Here is a 24332-nt window from a genome sequence, read left to right as displayed (position 1 = left end):
TGTAGTTCTTAAACTTCTCTTGGGTATTATAAGAGTTCTTTGTATTACAATACACCGTACTGTAAAAGCAAGCTACTATTGCTTATGAAAACATTAATTCTGGCAAAAAAAAAATCAATTTACTAAACAATAATAAACATAATCTGTACTCAGATATCCAAAGGAAGGAAATCAGAACATGAATCTATTCTGTTACAAAAATTTTAGCTTAGCGATATTAGCTTCATCTCCTTTAAAATACAGATAGCACCAAATGGAATTCTACCAAAAGCTGAGATAACAAGGTAAAGAAAATACTCCAAAATACATAGTATTCAATACTAAAGAGAATTCATATTTTTCAAATACATAATAATAGTGCAGACATGTTTTTTAAAAACATCTTAAAACCTTTCCTTGTTAATTACTGTCATTCATTAAGACAGTTTCAGTTTTCTCCTTACCATTATTGTAATTTATCCTGGTTTTGTTTAAAACAAGACCAGTTCTCTTTTAGTGATTTTTTCTTTCAGCTAAGTTCTTCTAAGTAACTGCATTTTTCTGAATTTTGGCTGCAAGTTTTCAGACACTTTTCGCTCCGGAGCTGATAATGGTAGCAACGGTATGCAGAAGAGGCCCAGGTTTAGACTTATTGCTATGGCAGCCAAGGTTACTGATAAATTTCACACATCCCATAAGTGAAAGGGGTGTATTTGCAAGGAGGGCAGACAGAACAGGTGACTGAAATTGACCAACTATGTATTTATTCCATCCCATACATGTCCTATACCCTATGAAAGTGGGAGAGGAAGGTCTCACTCTCTTCGACCATGGCTGGCATCTGAAGAGGACCCTGCCTGTTGTGTCTGTGATCCAAGGCCAGGTTCCAGACCCTGCATCACTGAATCCAGTTCTAGTTTATTGTGGAGTCCAGCCCAGGACGTCCGGGTGCCTGCCCTGCAGCTGCTGGAGCAATGCCAGCTTCACGTGGGCAATGCTGCACTACCCCGGGAAATTCAAGAGTGGATTTGTATATTTTGTATTATTTTCTCTATTTATTAGTAGCATTAGTAAAGCATTTTTAACTTTTTCAACTTGTAAGTCTCTCTCCCTTTTCCTCCTATTACCTCTCCTAGTGGGGAGGGTGGTGGTTTAACAGAGAGCATCTGCCATGGTTTATTGTCACCCTGCAGTAAATGGTAACATAATTTTCAATCACAATATTTCTTTTTTTTTTTTTTTTTGTAATGCCTTTCAAATACTATGTATTTATCAGAAGTAGTTGTAAGGGACAATATGCATGTGAATTGATACTGATGCTTTGCATAGTAAATAAATTTGGAGACTTGGTCTGTATTTTAATTTGGCATTGGAACTTCAAAATCTGTGCGGCAGCAGATTAATGCATGCCTTTACTGTTCAGTGAAGTGAATCCTCCAATAAACGAAGACTGTATATTAATCATAATGAATGAACATTATAGCCTGCTTTATTGTGAGTCTGTAGAAGTAACGCATTTGAGAAGAATTCATTTGTGGTTTCACCTGACATTCTCACTAATAAACTCACTAGGAAGGTTAATTATTAACAGAAATACCTTTTTATTCCATGTACTCTATAGAGTCCTTCTGTGAACTGTCATGACTGTGAACCATTAATCTTATTTTCCCTGCAGCTTGCTAAAATTCAGAATACAGAGTTGCAAGCTCATTTATTTGGTGAAAACTCTGCTCATTGTTAAATAACTCAATAAAAAACCCCTAGGCCTTTTGTTTTCTGAAAATGATTGAACCTAGAAAGATCTACATCAAGGATTTCTCAGATGTATTTGTGTATTTGGTCACTGACAGGAATAAAAGGTTAACATGTTAATGATGAGACACAGAAAAGCGGTAGTAATATTTGCCTGCTGCTGGTGGTCTGCACAGTTTAGGAAACCCTATCTTAGACTATCTTGAGAGTCTCCATGAAATTAAAGCCAACAAATTTTCCAAAATAGTTTTGTTCCTTTGTTTGTTTGTGTGTGTGTGTGGTTTCTTATAACACTTGCAAAGTAAAGGGCAGAACTTGACTGAACCCAGTCCCTGCTATTATAGCCTACAGTCATTATAAGGCTCTCCATTATAGCAATCTCTCTGATACACTACATCAAATCTGTTTTTTGTGTATATATATGCTTTATCTTTCTGGCTTGACAGGGTGTTTTGTGCTATTCATAAAATTGGCACCATAGAAATTAAAAAAAATGTTGTTTGGAAAACAATTTTGTATAATAGGTTTTACATGGCATCTGTTATTATGAAAGACCTCAACATTTATATCCCTACGAAATAAGTAATAAATATTTAATTTCGATATTGGAAATAGTTTTATTATCCGTAAAAGTCTAGGATGTAAATCAATTTAATTTATTTAGATCTAAAACTCTTCTTGTATACAAACCTGGAGTTTTAGTTATTGTTTCATTAACTTCTCTCACTCCTTTACCTACAAGTAAAAAGACAAATTATCACTTTCATGAACATATTTGTTTTATTTTTTTTTAATAGAAAGTTAAAACAATTCCTGATGGATGCAATCATTTATTATCCAATAGAGCCATATTTAAAACAGAAATAGCTGGTCTTGAATACTTTAAACATTCAAACCTATACACTTACAGAAAACTATCAGAAAATAATTTAGGTAAACAATATTTTTACTGTGGAAAGCTGAGTTGCTAGCCAAGTATTTAACACATTTAGGCCTAACATTTTTATATCAATCCCAGTGCTATAAAAGAGAGCCTTATAGAGGGGCCAAATACTATATCTAATTATGAATAGTAGTATATTAAATATAGTAAAGAGATTTATACATTTATGAAACAAACCAGCAAAAGCCAGATAGGTGGATTAAGATGTCAGGATCAGATATCATGGGAAAGGATCACAGCTGGTGTCATTTGCTATATATTTGGCATTCTCAGCAGAGTTATGTCCATTGATCCTAGGTCAAGTTCTGGCCTCATACCATTAGCTGGCCTCATATCAAAAAGTCTAATATCCCATAGGAAGATCCGATCTTGAATGTTTTTGGTTTTTTGATTGTTTGTTTGGTTTTTCTTTAGGAGGAAAAAATCACTGATTAGACTGATCAAGTGCTCAGAAAGCACAAAAAGTGTGGGGCACTGAAGGAGAATTATACCTGCAGACTGTAATCCAATAAAAAAAAAGAATTCTTGCTTACTAAAAATTGATTGTATTTTCTCTTTATTTTTTAAAAAAGTAACAAAATCATAAAATATTGTTTATGGCAAATTATTAATTACATAGAACCCATGAAAAAACACTCTTTAGGGAATTAGAATAATAAGATACATTTTTCTGTGTAGATCATGTCCTGACAATTTTGAAACAAAGATGTCTACCCATATATTAATGAAAAATCAAATACTGTTCAAACGTCAAACTGATTTAAGGTTCTTTGACATATGATAATTAAAAATCATGTTGCAAACATTTTTCCCATGGCATCTGCCTATTTTTTATTTTACTCATATTCTAAATATATATTTTTAAAATTTTGCTGAATTGGGGACTTTTAGCCATGTTTATTCACATGTGAAGATCATATTTAGCCCTCATAACTATACACTTAGAGTTACTCTAGCAGAACTATATGAAATTTACATTAATATAAGTAAAAGTGGAATCTGATGCAAAGACTTTTTCTTTTTTTTTTTTTATTTTCATCTTTATTTTAGAAGATTTTCTTACACAAGAAAAAGTACCTGAATTAATCTAAAAGCCAAGCTCTGAAATAACTTTTTTCTTTCCTAATAGAAAATCATACATTAAACACTGAACATGTTGAAATACTCTTTAAAAGTGTGACATAAAGATAAATACAGTTAAAAGTAATGTTTTATGTTGTTTAAGTTTTGTTTGCTGTTGTTAGGGGTAAACTTATGTATCTGTGCCTGTGCATTTACATATACATATCCTCATATTTTCCTCCATGAGTTCTAGATGCTATGCTTTTTCATAAAGTAGAAGCTGTCATGTCATATGTGTCTTTAAGGGCTGAGTGGAAAAAAATAATCATATTTAAAATCCTATATAAAAATCCTATATAAAAATCCTAATTAAAATCCTATATAAAATAAAAGTGTCATGGAAAACGAAATCCAACCAAGTAGAGCCCAACACGTCACTTGAGTAATGACTTACTTTTACAAATTGGTGATTTTCCTGTCCATTTCATATCTGGTTTACACGTTCGATGCTCTGATCCACCAGCAAGAAAAAATCCTGGTTGACAGGTATACACCAAAGTGTATCCTAAAGTAGGGAGATCGATTGCTTTCACATCTACATGTGGTGGCGTCTCTGGTTGCCTGCAACCGTGAGCTGAAAAAGGTTTTTTAGAGTTAGGAAAAGTGGTGTTAAACAGTTTCCATACGTTTAGAGTAGGTACTTTGAAATAAATGCATGCCAACTTTTTCGCTTTCCTTATGTAAATTTTGTACACCTTTTAAGAAATGTCAAATAGCTATTACTTGTAAAAGTATCAGACTGTATAGTTTTATTACTGTGAGAAGATGGAAATGATACTATCACATATTTTTAAACAATATACCAAAATTAAATCATGATAGCAAATGACAACGAGTTAATATGAAGCACGTGCCATTGTACATGGTGCAGTCATTGGTCTTGTGAATTATTGTACTTTCACAGCTTCAAGCATTGCTTCCACTCAATGTTTTAAAGAGCTTTGACAATTATGGAGAGGTTATTGTGCTAAAATAATTCATTATAAAATTCAATTGAAATAAAGGTTCCATAGGAAGACTTTGTCATAGTACATTGATTATAACAGATATGGTTGCTCAGTATGCATCTTTCTCTGTGCTCCATGGTGTTCATTTATAACAATCCAAATATGGTAATTTGAAACAGGGTAAGAATCTAAGGTCATTCTAACGAATTACTTTTAACTTAGATCAGTGTATTTTAATAAAATAGTTATTTGATGTTCTCCAACCGATACAGAGCTATAAATACACTAATCATTTGCATACCCATACCTAGCCCAGAAAAGCTGAATTTTGTTGAGTACTAGTTTATGAATCACAAAATACTAGCCAACAAAATAGCCCCACGCGTATTTTGGGCCACGTTCTGTTCTCTACTAATCCAAGACACACAAAACCCCTAGATTAATTTAAATCAGCCAGTTCAGTGGATGAATTAGGATAGAGTTTTTGAGTAAAACTGAGAGAATTATTGTGAACCTCATAAAAATATAAAAAAACTTACTTCAAACTAATACCTGAAACATATCTTTGGTTTTAGAATAGGAAAAAAAAAACCCCAAACATTTAAAAATACTCTTTTAAACAAAGCTTACTTTTTTGTAGCATGTCTTTTACTATGAATTTCCACATGCATCACTTTGTGACTCTCTTAAAATTGCACAATATTAGATAAGAAACCATACATACGAATGCATTCAGATTGTATGCCACTCCAAGTTAAATTAGCAAGACAAGAACGGGTGGTAGATCCTTGAATATGATAACCTTTTCTGCATCTGAAAAAGACTGTGCTTCCAACCTAAGGACCAAAACAAAACAGTAGATAAAAGATCCATTACATGTAGTCAGATATCAAGACAGTAATAAGCTACTAGAGAGATTTTTTCAAAAATAAATACGTCCTCTTTTTACAGCTTCTATTTTTTTTTTTAATGTGATTAAAAGTTTGAGTAGCCTTATTTGAAAGCAATAAGTGGAGAAATATTGACAAGGCTGGCACATGGAAAAGAATGACACATACATTGCAGCTTATAAGTTTGTCAGTCTGCCAGAAGCAAACTAAATGACTGAGATGTTTTGCTTTCTTGTACCTCTGCTGCATATATTTCAATAGAACTTGACCATAAAGTCTGTTTCAAAGGTTTCTCATTGTGTGTCTTGACTAAAAATGTTTTTTAAGAGGAAAAAGGAAAACTAAAAACTGTGAAGAACTGTTCCATCTACAAATAAATTCACTGGAGAAAACTCTATGTCACAGTTACCTTACACTGCATTTGTTACTATAAACTACCTGTTTTACTTGAGATGTTCTATTAGCAGAGTGATGTTACGGAAAGTTTTCCTATGGTCAACTGTGATATGACCTTTGTCACAAGAAAATGTGAACTAACTGAGAAAACTTTCTTTAGACTTCCACTGAGAAAAGAAATGCATGAAAACTGGATACAAAATAGCATGTGATGAAGAATTTTCATAATATAAGGGATATTGTGTGGAAAGTTCTAGTAAAACAGACTTATTGATGGTATTGACAAAAGTGGAATACAACTCTAGGTCCAGGTATTTAAGGATACAGGGATGATCAGTAAAGTATTGCTTTCCTTTCGAATAAAACATTCTGGCAATAAATACGATAGAAAGAAATCAAAACAAAACAAAACCACAAAAATTAATATTGTTTGAAATTATGTGACATTAATACTGTAACATTTCACATGGACAAATGCAAGTAAGTTGCAAATAAGTAGTGATCAACACATTTTAATAAAATAGCTTCCAGGTATATAAATGCTGATAGCTCTACACATGTCATAGTAGGACTTCAATGAACATTAAAAATGGGCAGTTATCTTCAAATGTGTCCACCTGTTAACTATACACACAGTTACATAAAAACAGATTAACACGATAGACATTCAGCAAAGGGAACATGAGAACTTCCTGAAATGGCTTGGGAAATTCATTGGTACATTTAAAGGTCAAATTACTGATATGACTTATCTCTTCATTACTTTTTAAAAACATATTAATCTCTCTAGCTTGCCAAGGACATACAGCATGTCTGTAGTAGAGACTAGAACAGGTTGTGCCTGGTCTTTACTCTAAGTCGTCTTGCTTCTTGTAAAATTGCCAGTTTTGGTATCAGTAAGTAATGATGAGCTGCAGATCTTTACTCACTCATCAAAAAGTCTAAGCAAACAAATAATGTCTAGGTTCAGAGCTATATTTCTTTCTCATTTTACAGGTGAAAGTAAAAATAAAAGTAGTGTACTGTTTGTATAACACTTAGATGAAAAACATTGGAGGTACTCCTAACAGTCACAAACAGGAAGGCACACACACACATATATATATATATATATATATATAATCTACTTCACCAGTAATTGGAGAGAAGCCTTAATCTTGTACCAGATAGTGATCTGAGAGTGAAAGCACATACTTGAGAAATGTGAAATACAGAACAGATGAAGACCTACTATATAATCCAGAGGTCAGTGAGTAGCGAAAATTAGCCTTCACGTTCAACAGAAATTAGAACAGTCCAGTACAAGTCTGGTATTAAAGACAACTTGGGAGGCAGATAAAAGGAGGATATTAAAAAAAAAAAAAATCAAATTAGGTGCAAAGATTAGAGTTGTTTTTGAAGTGATGATGGAAAGAGGTACAGGGTCAAGATGAGACAACAGACAGGCATCTTAACAGCAATGACAGACAGCACAACTGCGGGAGAGGGAAGGTACAAATAACCACGCAAACTTACAGAAATAATTTTTTGAAAAAGTTCTACTAACTTGATCGTAATACCACGTGGCATACTGCCCTATGTTTGGAAATAAGCAGGAAACCCAAACACAGCCTACAATAGAATCTAATCACAAATATTTATACCTATCCACATGAGGTTAATCAATCTGTATAGTGATTGTGGATTGAGCACTGTTGCATCTACTTTCATTTCTTCAGTCACTTTTCTGACTATCACTTGGTAAACTAATAAGCTATGAGGAATCTGGAAATTATAGAAAGGACATTCATCACACAGAACCTGGATCCAACACATAGAATAGTTTCATCTTCTCTGACTGAATAAAATGTAACGTCAATTGCTAATTTAGTAAAGCCACTTACTGACTTTTTTGTCAAGGACTATATGGCCTTTGGATCAGGCAGGTCCTTGATTGTTAGGTTACTTACTGACTATTCATCAATGTATGAAAGAATTATGATCATAAAGAAAAGTAATTATATCATGTCGTATCATATTAGGTAATTATTTTATAAATAGTCCTCCTTACTGCAGTCTCCTAAAGGATTTAACACATGATATATTGCAAGGTTCTTTCTTTAAGCTACACGTTAAAAAAAAAATAAAAAAATGCTTAGAATGAAGCAGAAGATGTATTAAAAAGTAGCAGGAATTTCCTAAAATTTACATCAGACACTTAAGCCTACAGATAATTTAATGTATTTGTAATTATTAAATGCATCTTCATTTTAGAAAGCTAATAAATAAAAGAAAGAATTACCTCATAACCTCTGGAACTGTTTTGTATTCCAAAGTGTGGAGTACCAGGGTCTGTACATGTATTGTGAGCCGGATCTAATGTAAAATGTGAAACACAACAGTTATTATTAGACTATGGAAAGAACAACTCTAAAACCGTTTGCAAAGGTTAGGTCATTTAATCATTGTCTAACGATGACAAGAACTGAATTTTTAATGAAATGTGTGTATTTATGTGCATTACATTTGTACTTGCAATTAAATTTCCAGGATAGATCACAGTACGCTGTTTCAATACATTGCCATTATTTAAGGGTATTTCTTTACAGGTATCTTTGGTGGTGTAGACTTTATAGATTTAGGATTGCATTATTTTTTGTGAAGCTTATCCTTCTAAACCTTTTTGAATACATAGTATGTCCCGCTATTCACAATGCAGAATGGACATATAGGGAAATCTTTTTTCTTCTTTCCTAATGAACAGTTTACTGATTAAGTTAGATTTCTAAAAAAAAAAAAAAAAACCAAAAACAAAACCACAAAAACAAATAAACCAAAACAAATGAAAACCAACCAAACAAAAAACAACAACAAAAAAAACCCAAACACAACCTGCCTTCTTGTAGCAAGTAACCAAGGAAACCAAACTTTCAAATAGACTACTACCTCACTCATTGCTGAAGAATGAAAAAACAGTCCCCCCACAAAATGGTATGCCACCAGAATATGACTCTTAATATATTATCTTATGCAAAATATAAATAGAAATGTCATTATGACATTTTAAAATTTAATTCTTCACAGTAGGCCTGAGATTCAGCTTTTGAAACATTTTGTCTCTGTTACAAAACACAGATGAAGAATGGATTGCCCAGTAAATAAAAAATACAGGCAGAAGGAGTTTTGATTTCGTATCAAAGACTTATATTGAGGGTTAATGTCTTAATTTAGAAATACAGGCTGCTTTCAATAATTAAGCTTACCACCTTTTCCCAGGGTGCCCACCCAAGCTCTTCCATATAGACAATGTCTCAGTCAGAGTAAAATATATAAATGGGCTGCAGTGTATATCTGTGTATTTGATTAGAAAGATCACCCCAAATTGGATCAAATTCTGATGCCAATTTTACAGGTGACAGTATTTCTCTCAGTTAGTCCAACTACACAACATGCTAAAAGCCTATCAGCTGCACAACAGTCTAAGAGGAACTGATAGTATTTGGCAGTTTATCAGAATTTCAAAAGATCAGACCCAGCACGCTTCATCCTTTTGAGCTGTACAAGCCACTTTCTAAAAGTCCAAAAATCTTTTTGATTTAGGATTGATTTTGACAAATGCCTTTAACTCTCCATTGACAGAATGTGGTCTTCAATCTGTCAAAGTCTTCTGTGTATCTAAAAGATTCTAAAAATAGATGGAACAAATTTATGTGCTTGCACTTATTGACATTCTGCATTTCCAGCAGACAAGCAATCACATAAATTTACAAATTACTTCATATGTGATTGTGTTTATCCTAAATTTTTTATGCTCAAAATGTAACCTTATTTATCTAGTTCTTTTTATATTGCACAGACGTTTTCTATATTTGGAAAGCTAATTGCTAGATTTAAGATAATGTAATAGTTTATCAAGCACATTCTCGGTAGAAATAGCACAAGTAGTGGTAGTTATTACCAATACATGTTGGCTGAATTCCACTCCAAGTACCATCTGCTTGACAGAATCTTCTTGAAGAGCCTATTAGAATAAAAGGGGGTCTGCACTGAAAGCTAACTTCAGATCTGTAGGTGAAACTTTTTCCATTGAGGCGTCCTTCTGCTGGAGTACCAGGATCACCACAAAACACAGCTAATAAATAAAAAAAGAAAAAGAAAAACTTATTAAAAACTGTACATAATTCAAGTAAAGTATTCTGCATTGTTTTATGTGCAAGTCAAGCATACTGAATGTGAGTGCAAATGCAGTTCATTTATCTGTGTAGGATCGTAGCTTAGACAAATTCTGGACAGCAATTTAAAATTGATTGTCACTGTTATGGTTATTGTAAGCATTCAAGTTAACCTGGAAAAATAGACCTTTTAATTGAGACACTTAAATGCTGATTAGATTTGGATGACAAAGTAATCTCAGAGTAGACAATGCTATACTGTAGTGCTTAAAAATCTATCCAATTTTCACATCAGTCACCCTAAGATGAGTAGGATGGAAAATTTTACCCTAATTAAGTTAAAGAAAAAATGTTTGTCAGAGTCCTGACAAGATTTCAAGCACTGAAAATGGTGAGTTGACAGATTTAGAAGAAGCTGAAAAACAAATACAAACAAGATATGAGATTATGTACTTCATGAAAGCAAAAAGAATTTAGAAAGGAGAGCAAGGCTATGAGTTTCAGGGTTAGGATCTTTCTTTTCACCTGTGAATTGAAATGGAAACAGGGAGGAAAAAAGGAAAAGTTTAAGAGAAAATTTTAACCATGCTTATAAAAAGTGAAATTCAGAACATGCAAAAATATTATTAGTAAGGTAAATGGTGATGAGTCCAATTAGGTAATAAGAAATGGAAGTGAATTTTGGGGAAAGGAAGAAAACCATGGCCTTAAACAGGTACAGCCACTCGATTTCATAAGATATGTTTGGAAGAAGAGAAGCCTGCAGTAATCCATATATTATGTGATCTAGTTGAGATGTTTTTAAACTGTGAGAAACTGACTGTGCCCCAAAAGAATTGATTATAGAATTGGTAAAGTCCAAAACAAAGGTACCCCGAAAACTTACGCAAACATTTTGGAATGTCTCCCCGCCAAGTTCCTCGACCTTCACAGGAGAGAATAGCTGTTTTAGATAGCTGATAGCCTTCTGCACAGCTGTAACTCACACTGGCCCCCCACCGATAATCAGATCCTTCCACCCTTCCATAGAGAACTGGTGGAGGGGGGCCACAGGTTATAGCTGTGTCACACAAAAAAAAAAAAAAAAAAAAGTTACAATTTCAAGACTTTATAAGATTCAGGAGAATGCAACATAATATCTACCTGCACTTTTGAAACAAAAAAAAAATTAAAAATTAATGCTGTTCAGTTCCAACAAAGCATTCTTTTGTTGACAAAGCAGCCTGTAATAGGCAGAAAAACAATTTAAATACAAAAATACCACCTCTAGGTTTAGGAAGTCCCTGAGGTCTAGGTTGCTGGAAGCCGGAAGAGTATATAGGTTACCTAGTTCTGAATCTTTTCCCTGCATATTCATTACTGATCATTGTTGGCAACAGGCTACTCAGCTAGAGGAAAGTTTTCAGTAAATATTATTTATTTCAATAAATATGTTTCTATGATTCTATGAATATAACTATTTTCATTTTATTTTACACTATTTTTGCAGTGCTACTTAAAGCCTTTAATACAACTTTATTCATTCATCTGCTCATTTTCTAAGGCTTTCAGCACATAATGGATGTTGACTTTACTGGTAAGTATTGGCTAAGACTCTTTAAAAGTATTCTGATTTTTTTCCAGCTTCTCTAAGTGTGCCCAAGATCTGGAATGACACAGATTACATTTACATCTCAGTTCTTTCAGCAAAAAGGACTACCATAAAATCACTTGGTGTTTTTACAACAGAAAATGTAGTCTGTCGAATCTATATGACAAAATTTAATTAATAGGTTAGACTTAGGCATCACTTTAAAGAGGTGCTAAGCGAGTTGGCAGTCTAGGCCTTTCATAAGCAGAAAATACTGTTAAATTTAGTCTCTGAGCTGCTGTAGTGGTGCTAACAATTTTGACCAGGCTGCCTCATTTGCCTTTCAGTCTTATCTCCGTTATGACCTTCATGTTAGTACTTGTAATTAGATATTTGTGAAGCACCTTTTTTGGCTATTTATGATGACTTCACTGCTGCAGAAAGGGAATCTTTTATAGAAAGTTTGGTTTGCAAAATCCCTTCACAGAATTTTGGCCATCTAATCCAAGATAAAAGGGCCCAAAAAGGAAAATGAGTACTTCATTCCTAGCATTTTAAATGGAGCATTCTGACAATCTTCATTGCAGAGTGATTTTGTTCTACTGTAGTCATTAATGTTGCTATTCTGACCGCTATTTTACCATAGCATATGTGCAAAATAAATACAAATTTTACACAAGAACTTATCTAAATAATTAAGTTAAATTTCCATGTTAATTTTCCCAGAGAATGTTTTGACTTTTTGGTTTTTTTTATATAAATAAATGCACTGATTAGTGAATTTCACATATAGTATCAAAAACAATATTTGTAAAATATTCAAGTCTGAAAGCACACCTTTGCAAATTGGTTTACTCTGGTTCCATGTGCTGTCTTTTATACAACGCATGGTAGATGAACTGGGAGGCTCCATCAGGTATCCTGGATTGCACTGATAGCTGACTGTCTTATTAAAGGTAAAATCACTTCCAAACTGAATGCCATTTGCTAATGCACCTGGGTCTCCACAGCTGATCACTAGTGAGGAAGAGAAAAAAAAAAGGGTATTTTTTCAATAAACATGTAATGAAACATCGAGCTAATGTCCTTTCTCTTTAGTATACAAAACAAGACAATTTTTGATCAATATATTTCACACAAAATCAAAAACATAATCTTTAATTTTTAGCTAAAAAGTCATAAGTTTGAGGCATTGCAATAGCATGGGCCAAATATAGTGTTCCTTAAATACAGTAGCTTAAGCTGGTACACTCTAATACTACTTCAGACTGTTCTGTTGGTGGCAGTTCTGATAGGATTTTTTCCTTCCTTTATACTGGGATCTTTGTCACATTAAACCTCATGTTGATGGTGCAATGCAATTCCAGCAAAGTTATGAAATTCCTCTTTTTGTTGTTGTTGTATCCCTGTGCTGACGTACTGTCAGGCTGGCCTTGTCACTGGCCCTGCTGATCTTGCAGCACTCCCTACTCGCTTTCCCTGATAGAGTAGCCCAGACTTGCTGTTCCCCGATTCTTGGTCCTTAGCAGAGTGGTTATCGGTCAGAGCTGACTCATTTGGCTCACAATAAATACTGGCACAGTAATGTGTCCGATTAGGCAAAATCTCATTTAGAACTATGAGAACTTTCATACTCTATACATGGAGCATTTTGACAATCTTCATTGCAGAGTGATTTTGTTCTACTGTAGTCATTAATGTTGCTATTCTGACTGATATTTTACCACAGCATATGTGCAAAATAAATACACATTTTACACAAGTACTTATCTAAATAATTTAGTTACATTTCCATGTTAATTTTCCAAGAGAATGTTTTGACTTTTTTTTTTTTTTTTTTTTAATAAATAAAGGCACTGAAACCCAGAAACACACAAAACCCAAAAAACCAAACCACCACAACTAAGGGAACCTCTAGAGGAACACGTATTCATAGGAATAATGTTGTATTTTCTATATTGACATTAATGAGGTAAACAAATAAAGAAAAATTACCTATGTATCCATCTTAAAAAGATAGTTCCAAAAACATCTAGCATGTATAGAAAGGGCGTCTACTTTAGACACATAGAGTATTCATGTATTACAAGACCGATGACAGGAGAAAAAGTGTTATTTTATCGCACAAAATAATAATTTTGATTAGGAAGGCTGGATGACTTATTACTTTAAAGCTTTAGAGGAATAAAGTTTATTTCTGACCTGTGCAGTCTGGAGCAGTGCCAGTCCATGTCCCATTAGCAGTACAATGTCTAGTAGTTAGCCCTGAAGTTTTGTAACCTTCCCAGCAGGCATAAATGACTGAGCTGGAGAATAATATTCCATCGGTGTATATTATCATACCATTGGCTGGGGTCCCAGGGTTCCCACAAGATACAGCTGTGAAGAAAAGTTTAGAAAAATCAATATGGCATGATAGGTGACTAAATAAAAGCAAAACCAGCTAGGTCAGTAGCCCATCTTTTAAAAAAGCTGTAGTAAGTTTTACTATTAATAAGAAAATGTTTAATAGGTATATTCTTATAACTTATTTCTCTTTGTTAATATGATCATTTTATTTGAATTTGTGGGTTCGTTTGGTTTTGGTTGGTTGGTTGGCTTTTTTGTTTGTTTTTTTCCAATTGCGGATTCAGATAGCTTTCACTGCTTGTTCCACTCCACCCAATACAGTCACTGTAGAGAATAAAGCTCATTCCGAAATTTCTGACAGATCTGTGCCTTTGTTTTGCCTCTGTTTTATTAATCATAGGAAACTATTATCTTCCTGCCCTTTTCTTTTTTGAATCAAGAAAAGAACAGATACTCTGTATTGGCCTCCATATCTTCTAGGCATTTATAGCTATACATTAAGGCAATGGTTATGTTTCAGCTTCATACATCTGAGATTTCTACAGTGCAATATGAAAATGTGTTTCTGGAACAGAATTTCTTTTTAATTAAAGAATAAAATGTCATTAGCAAATACCATTCAATGTTGTCACAAATGCAGATGGTATTAATATCTACCTTCACACACAGGCTGTACACCTGACCAGGAGCCATTAAGCAGGCATGTTCGTTCTGCAGATCCTCTCAGCTGATAGCCCATTTCACATGAGAAACGTAGCAGACTTTTTATTTTGAACTCATCCCCTAGTCTAGACCCATGAGCTGGTACTCCTGGATCGTCACAATAGCCAGGATTATTTCCTGTAAAACACAAGAGAGCAGAAATATTGGCAGAGATGTTATGTGCAAATGTAGTGGTAGTTAAAATACTCTCTTGCAAATAACAGTACTAACTGCATTGTTTCTGATATAATTAACCACTTTTCTTCCAGTGCGAGGGCGTGAAACCAAAGCCAAAGAGGAAAATAACGTCTTTTTAGCCTACTTCTTATGTCAAACCTGTATGGACCTAAACATAGAATATGATACAGATAAAATATAAAATATTATTGTGAACCTGTCCCTGTCATATTTTCTCAGTTCAACAAATTTGTTGCCTTTCACATTGTATTTCATCATTCAACTTCTCTGCTAGTAATAACATCTAATAACAAACATTATATATCACTAAGAGTGAAGAAAAACACATTCAAGTTTCTTGAAATATATATTTAAATTACATATATTCACAGAAAAGACTAAATGGTACTTGGACCCCTGTGCCTCCTAATTTTCCTCATAATTTAAATTAACATGCAAGTATTGGTTATAATTTTTAAAGAGAAAGGAAGTGCTGCAAAACAGACCTCTCAAACATGTCCTCATATGTTTGATGAACCAGTCGACTCCCTTATCAGGCAAAGTGACTGCTAGAGGAAATGCTACCCAAGAAGGTCAAGGAAGTATGGTCTCAGTATCAACAATTTATTATAAATTTTGACATAAAATTGTGTCTGTCCTAAATCCCTCTGTGTCTAATTTGTGGTTCGTAGCAACATTATCCTTTGTTCTCCATTTTTAAATTGCACATCTAGAGTGAATTTCTATTAAAACTATGTTGCTTTTGTTGTTGTTGTTGTCTCCAAAATATGCATAAGTAATTCCATATGTGGAAGTCTTTATCTTCTTACATATGTTTTTCATCATAGGCATACCTCTGAGATGAAGGACAATATAATGAATAAAAGAATAACAATAGAAAAATGTTGAGAAAACCAAACTTTCATTTCAGAAATTACTATTTTCTAAAGTTGGAAAGTACGATTATGTACGTGTCATAAGGTTTCAGTATAACAAGTTTGATACAGACATTTTGGATACAATCAGTGCTCTTAGGAATTTAGAGAGATCCCAGATGACTGGAAGCTGGCAAGCATCCCAATCTACAAGAAGGGCTACAGGAATGACCCTGGCAACAACAGGCCTGTCAATTTCACTTCTATGCCTGGCAAAATCCTGGAGAACTTTATTCTGGAAGTTATTGAAAAACATTTGAATGACAATGCAGTCATTGGTCCCAGATAGCATGGGTTCACGAAGGGAAGTCCTGCTTAAGAAACTTGATTTCTTTCTATGACAACGCTGCCCATCTAGTTGATGAAGGGAAGCCTGTTGATGTGATATTTTGGGTTTCAGTAAAGCAGTGGAAGATTCTTCTTAGATTACGATGCCATCTAAGGGAAGTTCCTAGAGGACTGAGACACCTTGCTTTATTGGTAAGCGATCATCCGAGTACCACTGAGAGTCATCACTTTGTATGAGTGGGAAGATGAGCATTTTGAATCATCATTCTAGAGTTTTGGAATCCGTTGAGTCTGAATTGTCTGTGTAGTAACTGAATTCCTAACCAGTATCTGAATCTGTTTTTCATAATGCTGTCAGAGTGCTGAATAATTTTTGATAAACCTCATTTCTATCTGGTTCTCTGCTAAACAATTCTGGTCAGAATAAAGTCTCTTTGGAGCTTGTCACCTGTTTAAATTGATTTTTGGGATGCCTCCGTGACAGCTAACTAGTAACCTCTGCTGCTGTGGATTTTAATCAACCTTTTCATATGTGACAACCTTTGTTTACACGAAACACTGTTCATGAAGATAAAGTGTTAAATTTATCCTTTTTAAGCAGAACTCCACCAGGTTTTAAATAGCATTTTGTGGCTTCTATATACTGCAGTATACAACTATACCATCTAGCTAAGCAGTAAAGATACAAACTAATAATAAAGAGAATGAGAAAGTATATGAGAATATTTTGGTTGAGAATAGCCTTATTCATGTAATTAAAGGTGACATTCAGATGATGGCTGGTACAAGTACCTGAACAGTGAGGGAGAGTTCCACTCCAGTGGCTATCTTCTTGGCACTCTCTAGTAGAATTTCCTATAAGCTTTCGACCCGCTGTGCAAGAATAGTGAATTACGGAGCCATATGTAAATTTGTTTCCTGAAAGAACTGCATTGGCAGGTACCCCAGGATGTCCACAAGAAATAGCTAACAGAGGAAAAACCACAATATTATAAGGTTATTTCATGCCACAAAAAAGTCCTATTGTAACCTTTAAACATGAGGCTAGTTCCACACAACACAAACTTCTGTTAAGATTTCAACTCCGTCATATCTTCAATTTTGCTGTTGCTATAGGTGATTTACTGCTTGGTTGTAAGATTAAACAAAAAACTACTTGTAAAACTAACCTATCTAGTTTAGCCTTTCCCTGAAAATATGCAGAACAGTCTTTCCTCATGCATTTCTGTTTACTGTCCTTCCCTACAAAAAATACACATTATTTCTGTTAAGGCTGAGAGGGAAGAAAGAATGTGATAATGTGTGTGTATATTACAGATACTATAATTGTAAGTAGCTTTATCATATCTATTAAATAACGAGATCCAGTTTAGGCACTATAAAGAAATTTTTAAAAGTTCAATCTGTAGTAGTATTATAACAATGTGTTGTACTAAAGTGAGCAAAAGGAAAATGTATTACTGATAATTTTGTAAATTATGAATCATATTTGTACTTGAGTTAATGTGTACATTTTGAGAAAAAAATAAGATAAACTGGGTGATCAGAATTTTTGGAAGAAAAACATAAATGGGTCACATTAATGTGGCTGTATGATGATTGTCACAAGTAGCATGAAATTTTCCCAGTTTATGGAGAAGAAAAGAAGCATTCATTTTTAAGCAATGACACTCATAGGTACTGTCCTGCATATAAAAAAGTAGTGTCTTTCTTTTTTTTCACTCTTGTGTCCAATTTGTGTTCAAAATTTATCTCATCTGCGTCTCTAAGCACTTTGCCCTACCACCAAAAGCAATCTTAATGCTTGAAAATGAGAGATAATCACTGATAACCTTTGAAAATTATATATCTTTCATAGTACTTGAAAAGACTCTGACCGACTTCATCTGTTAATAGATAAACAAATCTTTCTCATCAAGAGACCTATTCATTTCAGTGTTTTTTTTCTTGGGGGAAAGGATGTTTAATTTGCCATGGTGATATTTAGGATTCAGATAGTGTTACAGTACACGAGCAGCAAATTAGTGGAAGCTAATCCAATAGGAGATTGAGGAATGCAGGCACCTCCCAGAATAATTTGAAAGTTCCTACAGCTTCAAACAGTAGTCCCCAGAGCAAGGTCAGGAATCCCTATTTGAGGGGATGGACAAAAATTACGTTCCTTGAGCACTGCCTAAAAACAAAAAGCCATGTAAATGCTCTCAAACTTCCAAAACACTTGATGTGGAAAAATGGGTAGCTAATCTACGTGATTTAGGTTCCCCATCTTCTTTTTCCCCTTGCATAAGGAATGTCACTTCACATTGAGACCCCAGTTCGGGCAGTAGGAAGGGATCACCAATAGAATTTGGCCATGGACTTTCAAAATGTTTTTTCTAAGATACAAAAAGTAAGGCTTATTCTTGCATCAGGAAAATATTCTTGTTAAATGAACAATTTTACACATTTATTTTGTATTTGAAATGCTGTATTTTTTTCAATTATTTTATTATTGAATTGTAAAGAAATGAAGTTTTCAGATTATCATTCTTATTGACAGATATTTAAATCTCACAGTGTTGTGAAAATCAAAATAAAACTGCTTGAGTCATGTGGATATTAGATACAAAGTAGCAGGAAGCAAATGTTAAAAAAAAAAGAAACAAATTCACTAGTTACATTTATTGAACTGATTGGTCTGTAAGTGTATTCATAAAATAAATCATTTAAATAAAAAAATAATTCTGTAGAGCAAAAATTTTAAAATCATCTGATGTGTTTGCAAATTAAAGTATACTTTCATTTTGTTATTTCTTCTAATTGCATTGTAATTCAGAAATCTAATGTCAGAAAATTAATAGTGATCAGAGAAGAAAAATATCTCAGAGGAAAATGAAAGTCAGCCAAACCCTTATTCTGTAGAGTTCTGAAGCTCCCTGAATTGGTTATAGGAAACAGCAGAAGATTTCCTCCCTCTCCAAGGGAAAAAGTGATGGAGGAAGTATGCAGTGATGGTATAAAAAGATCACCTTGAGCAAAATTTTCTTACATAACATATCATAGATTCGTTCTTAGATACACACTTCATACTCTTAAAAAAAAAAATCTGCAATAGGCATTAATGGTCTTAGTCTATCAATCTAAATGATACCATATAAATAATAACTTTAGATTTCTTTAGCTATTTTCAGGTATCTTAATGGTACACCTCTTTAGGTAAATTAATCTTAACTTTCTGGCAGTTGAAATGATAGCTCCACAGTTCCCCCTAAACCCATTTAAATAATGATAAGTTGCAGAGAGCTTGTCTTAATACTTTCTTACTGAGCTGTACAATTTGCAATATGTTGATCCTAAAGTCCTTTTTTGTTCCTCAAGAAATGGCTAAAAATCACACACTACTCTTTAATGTTAAAAAAACTGAATGAATACTTACACAAACACTTTGGTAGTGATCTGTCCCATAAGCCATTAGCTTTACAGGTCAAAGCAGATGAACCCAACAGATAAAAGCCCTTCTTGCAGTGGTATGCCACACTTGTTCCGTATTTGAAACTTTCAGGATAATTCTGCTGTCCATGCCGAATTGCATTTTCCACAAAGCCAGGATCGGAACAGTTCACCACTGTAAGACAAATGGTGTTCATCACTGATGCATAATAGAAACGTCATAAATAAAGAGTAACACTGTATTTTTTGTTCTTTCACTAGCGGCTCATGACTGTAATCCATGTAATATACTTTGTGGTTTTTATTTCACTTAAATATCAGATATGTTGACTCTTAAGTGACCCTCTAGATCCTTTTGCTTTGAAAGTAATACTATGATTTTACTCCAGTTCTTGTAACAGTCTTGGACAGATGAGAGAAATCAAAGGAATTTTTAATTGTTCTTTTGGTAGGCTTGGTTTGGTCTTCTATTTATTTTTTATGTGAAGGAAACCAAATAAAAATCAAACTGGTATATAATTTAAACAACATTTGAACATTTTTTAAAATTTCCTGTCATGAGAAAAATTGCTTCCAACATTAGCAAGAACATTTTCTGCTATTATTGTGCAGAACAGAAGGAAGATGGTGAAAAAATCAAATATTTTATATTGGAGTGGAAGTGAGGGTAAGCATGAAATGATTTTTCAGATAGCAGTTAAAAACCTAAAAAGTTATGGGGTATTGTCATGACTGTTCAGTTTTTGTATAAGGTAAATCCACCCTCCTCAGACCTTCGTTTCATACTCTGCAGTGCACATGATGGTTTGCTGGCAGAATATTATGATGAGACACTGAAGTCTCCACTGCAAACTCCCAGTTTTGCTCTCTATTCATCTGAAAGTTCTCTGAAAAGTTATAAATGCCTCCTCCACCCCTCCCATCTTCACTCTAAGCAAAATGGTATAAATAAAAAAAAATACTTAGAATATTGTTAGTTTTATAAATTACAGTTCATCAAACAATGACAGGAATCTACCTTTCAAGTAGATCATCTAGTTCAAATTAATTTTCAAAAAAAAAGAAACCAATGGAGAAGAATGTCAGATAGAATTATCTTTTTAGAGGTAAGATATATGGAGTCACTGATGCACAGTTTTTTATTCCCGAATCTTATTTTTTCAAAAGGTTAAGTTTTATTATACATATAAATTAAATGTACTGATTAGCTAATACACTAGAACAAATCAGCTTTTGCAAATGTTTGTTCATTGAAAGAACATTTAATACAATCAACTAAAAAGTATCAGTATTTTTAAGAAATATTAACATGCTAAAATATTCATGAAAAACAGTTACAGTTGTTTCTATTTCTCTTTTATAGACACAATCTTAACAGTATTAGATGTTCATTATTTCAATCGTGCAATGGATTTTATACAAGTATATATCTGGGTCTAAAGAACATCCCATACAAATCCAATTTTTTCTTTCATAAAAATTATTTTGGAAGTAATATTTGCAGCTGGGGGGAGAAGATAACACTCTTTGACATGAAGAAATCTTATTTGCCATCTACTGATTGTTATTTAAAACACTGACAATTACACAGAGAAGAAAAATATCTGTTTTTATTTTTTATTTTTTTTCCTCTTGAAGTAGTAAAGTTACAAATTCTCCTGACTGAAACTATTCCCATTCTGTTTTATGGTGAATCCTATGAAATAATTCACTAAAGAAGTTACATTGAGCTTACATTATAACAGTATAGCTTATATTTCATAGTACCAACAATTATTTAAACTTAGTTTTATAACCTTATAAATGTTATACATAAATCAGATATGAACAGGTTACACAAATATGTGTTTATGCTGGGATTTAACTGACAGAACCAAATATCATTTTACTCACTGACTTTTTTGCTATCTCATAAAAGAGGGGAAAATGCAAAGTCCTAAAATCTGACTGCTTTTTGGAAGTTGTGAAAGATCTGGATATGGAAGACCCTGCCTCTGTGCTTGCTTAGAAGAACTCTGAAAATTCCTGTTTCTGGGGATTTGTATTTAAGAGTACCATCAAGAGAAAATGCTTTTTTCTTTTTACATTACATAAAAAAATGCATTTCATTCTTTGTAACTGCTTTTTCCATTCTTACCAGTTATTGTCAACTGAGTCCAATTCTTTCACTGGCAATACTACTACCACTGTAGAACAGAGACACCAGTGAAAGTTTCTAAAACATACAGAACATTGACATAAAGCCCTACCAAAATATTCAGCTAGAGCTAAATGAGCTCATGTGTCTGTACTCACAGTGCAATTTTTTGTCAGAGAAACTAGCACACCTCCCAGAAGCAATGCATGCTGCATCCCAATTAACCCTGTTTTTGAGGCAATTAGATAGAGTGTAGTGCTGTGTAGATGATGCTGTAAAGCTTCTGTTTTTGGAAACAGCCTGCATACTTACAAGTTGTTTTATACAAATATATCTTTATACTCAATCTCTCTACATATGTTTATGATTTCCTTAACATTTGAAGCTACATTTGTATCAATATGAAGTAAAGAATACCAGCACTTGTTCTCTGGCATGAGGCAAATAGACAATGTCCATGTCTATGCTGTTGTGCTCTGCTACCCTCCAGACTTGAATGGATTTCTCTGAAGTGCTCATGAAGAATGGACCTGCTGCCCATGCCCAAGCTGAACCATGCTTCAAACAATTCCTGTGGATGTGCTACTTGTTCCTAATGAAAAACTTTTTGAAGAAGCTTCTTAATTAGTAGAGGCAATTAAATTCCCATGCCTAGACACTGTATAGTTCAAACATGTAGATTTAATTTCAAATGCAGAAGAGAATATTTCACAATCTGTCTATTTATCTAAAATTACTATTATATGGTAACGCAGTTTTGTTCCCTAACTTCACAGTAACACATTATCAGTATTGTGACCCATTATATCACAAATTGATGTCCAAGGTTGTATGGAATATTTGTACTGGTGTAGCACTGAGCTTAGGTCTTCTGAGACTTATGTCTATGCTCTAATGAGTACCCCATTTTGTAATGAAACTGCATACTGAAAAGTAACTACAGCAAATTAACACTTTTCTACTCTACTGACATCTACCTATTTTAGCAGCCATTTTGATTACCAGGAATAATAGCTCTTTCATAAAATAAATTCTGTTCAGATAAAAAAGTATGGAAGTTAATTGTCTGCATGATTGTAAAAATCCTCTGCAATAAAACCCCAAAAGACTCTAATAGTTCAAAAATGAATTAATATGAATTTACAAATCATATTTAATACTTCCTTGTATTAGAAATCTTATCCTGGTGCAACTAGGACTCCTAGCTGTACTCATATAAATCCACAGTACAGGTGCCTGTTTAGTAGCCTCCATTTAATATTATCCACATTTGTTTTAACTCATTGGCTGAAATAAGAGCTTTGAAACAGAGGTCTGAATTTATGTGCTTTATTAGGATGATGAGTTCCATACTGTTCAGCTATATCAGATTATAATGAACACAAGAAAGAGCTCTGACTCAGCCTCACAAGACTGGAAGATCTCTGTTGTGCTTCCAATGTTTAGAAACACTAACTATTGCAAGAAAACATGTTTTACTGTACATGTCACAGAGGCACCCCAAGGTTAGTTTAAGGGACAACAGGGTCCAAAACAACTTTTATTAAACTGGTGAGAAACAGGGTTTTAGCACTCCAAAAGTGACTTAAAAATAGGTTCGGATATTAGTTGAGGAAAATTATTAAGGGGCAGCAATACAACCGGCGGTCTCCAGAGTGCATGCACATGGCTTCACCCAAAACAATGCTGGAGCCGTCCCTGAATCCCGGAGAAGTACACACTTGCCTAAACACGGTGTGGGATTATTTTAAAGAGATACACGTACTCGTAGTGAGTACGGAAAGTGCACACTCGTGATTGTGCGAGGGTAAATTTATAATACACTCGCAATCCTGCGAGGGTTAATTTACTTACATGTGCAAATGTGCACGGAATATTACACATGCTTATGTGGAAGCACGGGAGGAAAATACACTCATGATTGTGCAAGGAAATAATTTATACACATGCTTGTATTAAGCACGGAAAGTACGCGTGCAAATGTGCACGGAAAGTTACACGTGCAAATGTGCACGGAAGGAAAATACACCCACGATTATGCGAGGATTAATTTTACACGTGCTCATATTGAGCACGGAAGGTTACACGTGCATATGTGCACGGAAAGTATAAATATACTCACAATCCTGCGAGGAGAAGTTTTACTCACACCCGTGGCGGCAAGGCAAGTGGAGTCTCCATCCCACAGGGGAGCTCTTGGCGGCAGCATCTTGCTCGTGCTCCGAGAGACCCGCGACAATGGGCGGAGTCTCGACGAGAATCACGTTTTTATATTGGCTGATCAGAGCTGACTGTAGGCACTCTAGAAGCTTCTCTGCACCCCCACACTGGCTGTGGGTGCCCCTGAAGCTTCCAAACATCCCCCACACTGGCCGCAGGTGCCCAGCGGCTCACTGGTGCCTCGGCACTCCCTTCTCCTAATGGCCCTGGCCAGGGTGCTCTGGGGCCAAACAAAAGAAGCTGTTAGCCTCAAGTAGCAGAGAGAGAGGGAGATGTGCCTACTCCTTCCATACTGAAGGAGGGAGGGGGAGAGATGGGGGTTTGCATTCTGCCACAGTACAATTT

General features: G+C 34.2%; 1 protein-coding gene across 1 annotated transcript in view; it reads right to left on the bottom strand.

The window, feature by feature from the left end:
• Positions 1-24332, bottom strand: part of CSMD1 (CUB and Sushi multiple domains 1) — a gene marked incomplete at both ends in the record, with an annotated part of 1064284 nt that overhangs the window by 13941 nt on the left and 1026011 nt on the right. The window contains 11 exons of the mRNA XM_082048870.1: positions 2422-2466; positions 4191-4370; positions 5468-5579; positions 8311-8384; positions 9967-10140; positions 11067-11240; positions 12588-12767; positions 13953-14129; positions 14757-14939; positions 16994-17167; positions 19617-19805. Of these exons, the coding sequence (XP_081904996.1) occupies positions 2422-2466; positions 4191-4370; positions 5468-5579; positions 8311-8384; positions 9967-10140; positions 11067-11240; positions 12588-12767; positions 13953-14129; positions 14757-14939; positions 16994-17167; positions 19617-19805 (1662 nt within the window). The remainder of the gene's footprint in view (positions 1-2421; positions 2467-4190; positions 4371-5467; positions 5580-8310; positions 8385-9966; positions 10141-11066; positions 11241-12587; positions 12768-13952; positions 14130-14756; positions 14940-16993; positions 17168-19616; positions 19806-24332) is intronic.

The sequence above is a fragment of the Streptopelia decaocto genome (genome assembly GCF_964273445.1).
Source record: "Streptopelia decaocto genome assembly, chromosome: 3".
NCBI classification, from domain to species: domain Eukaryota; kingdom Metazoa; phylum Chordata; class Aves; order Columbiformes; family Columbidae; genus Streptopelia; species Streptopelia decaocto.
Note: the sequence above shows the minus strand (reverse complement) of the source record. Positions and strands in the feature narration are given on the sequence as shown.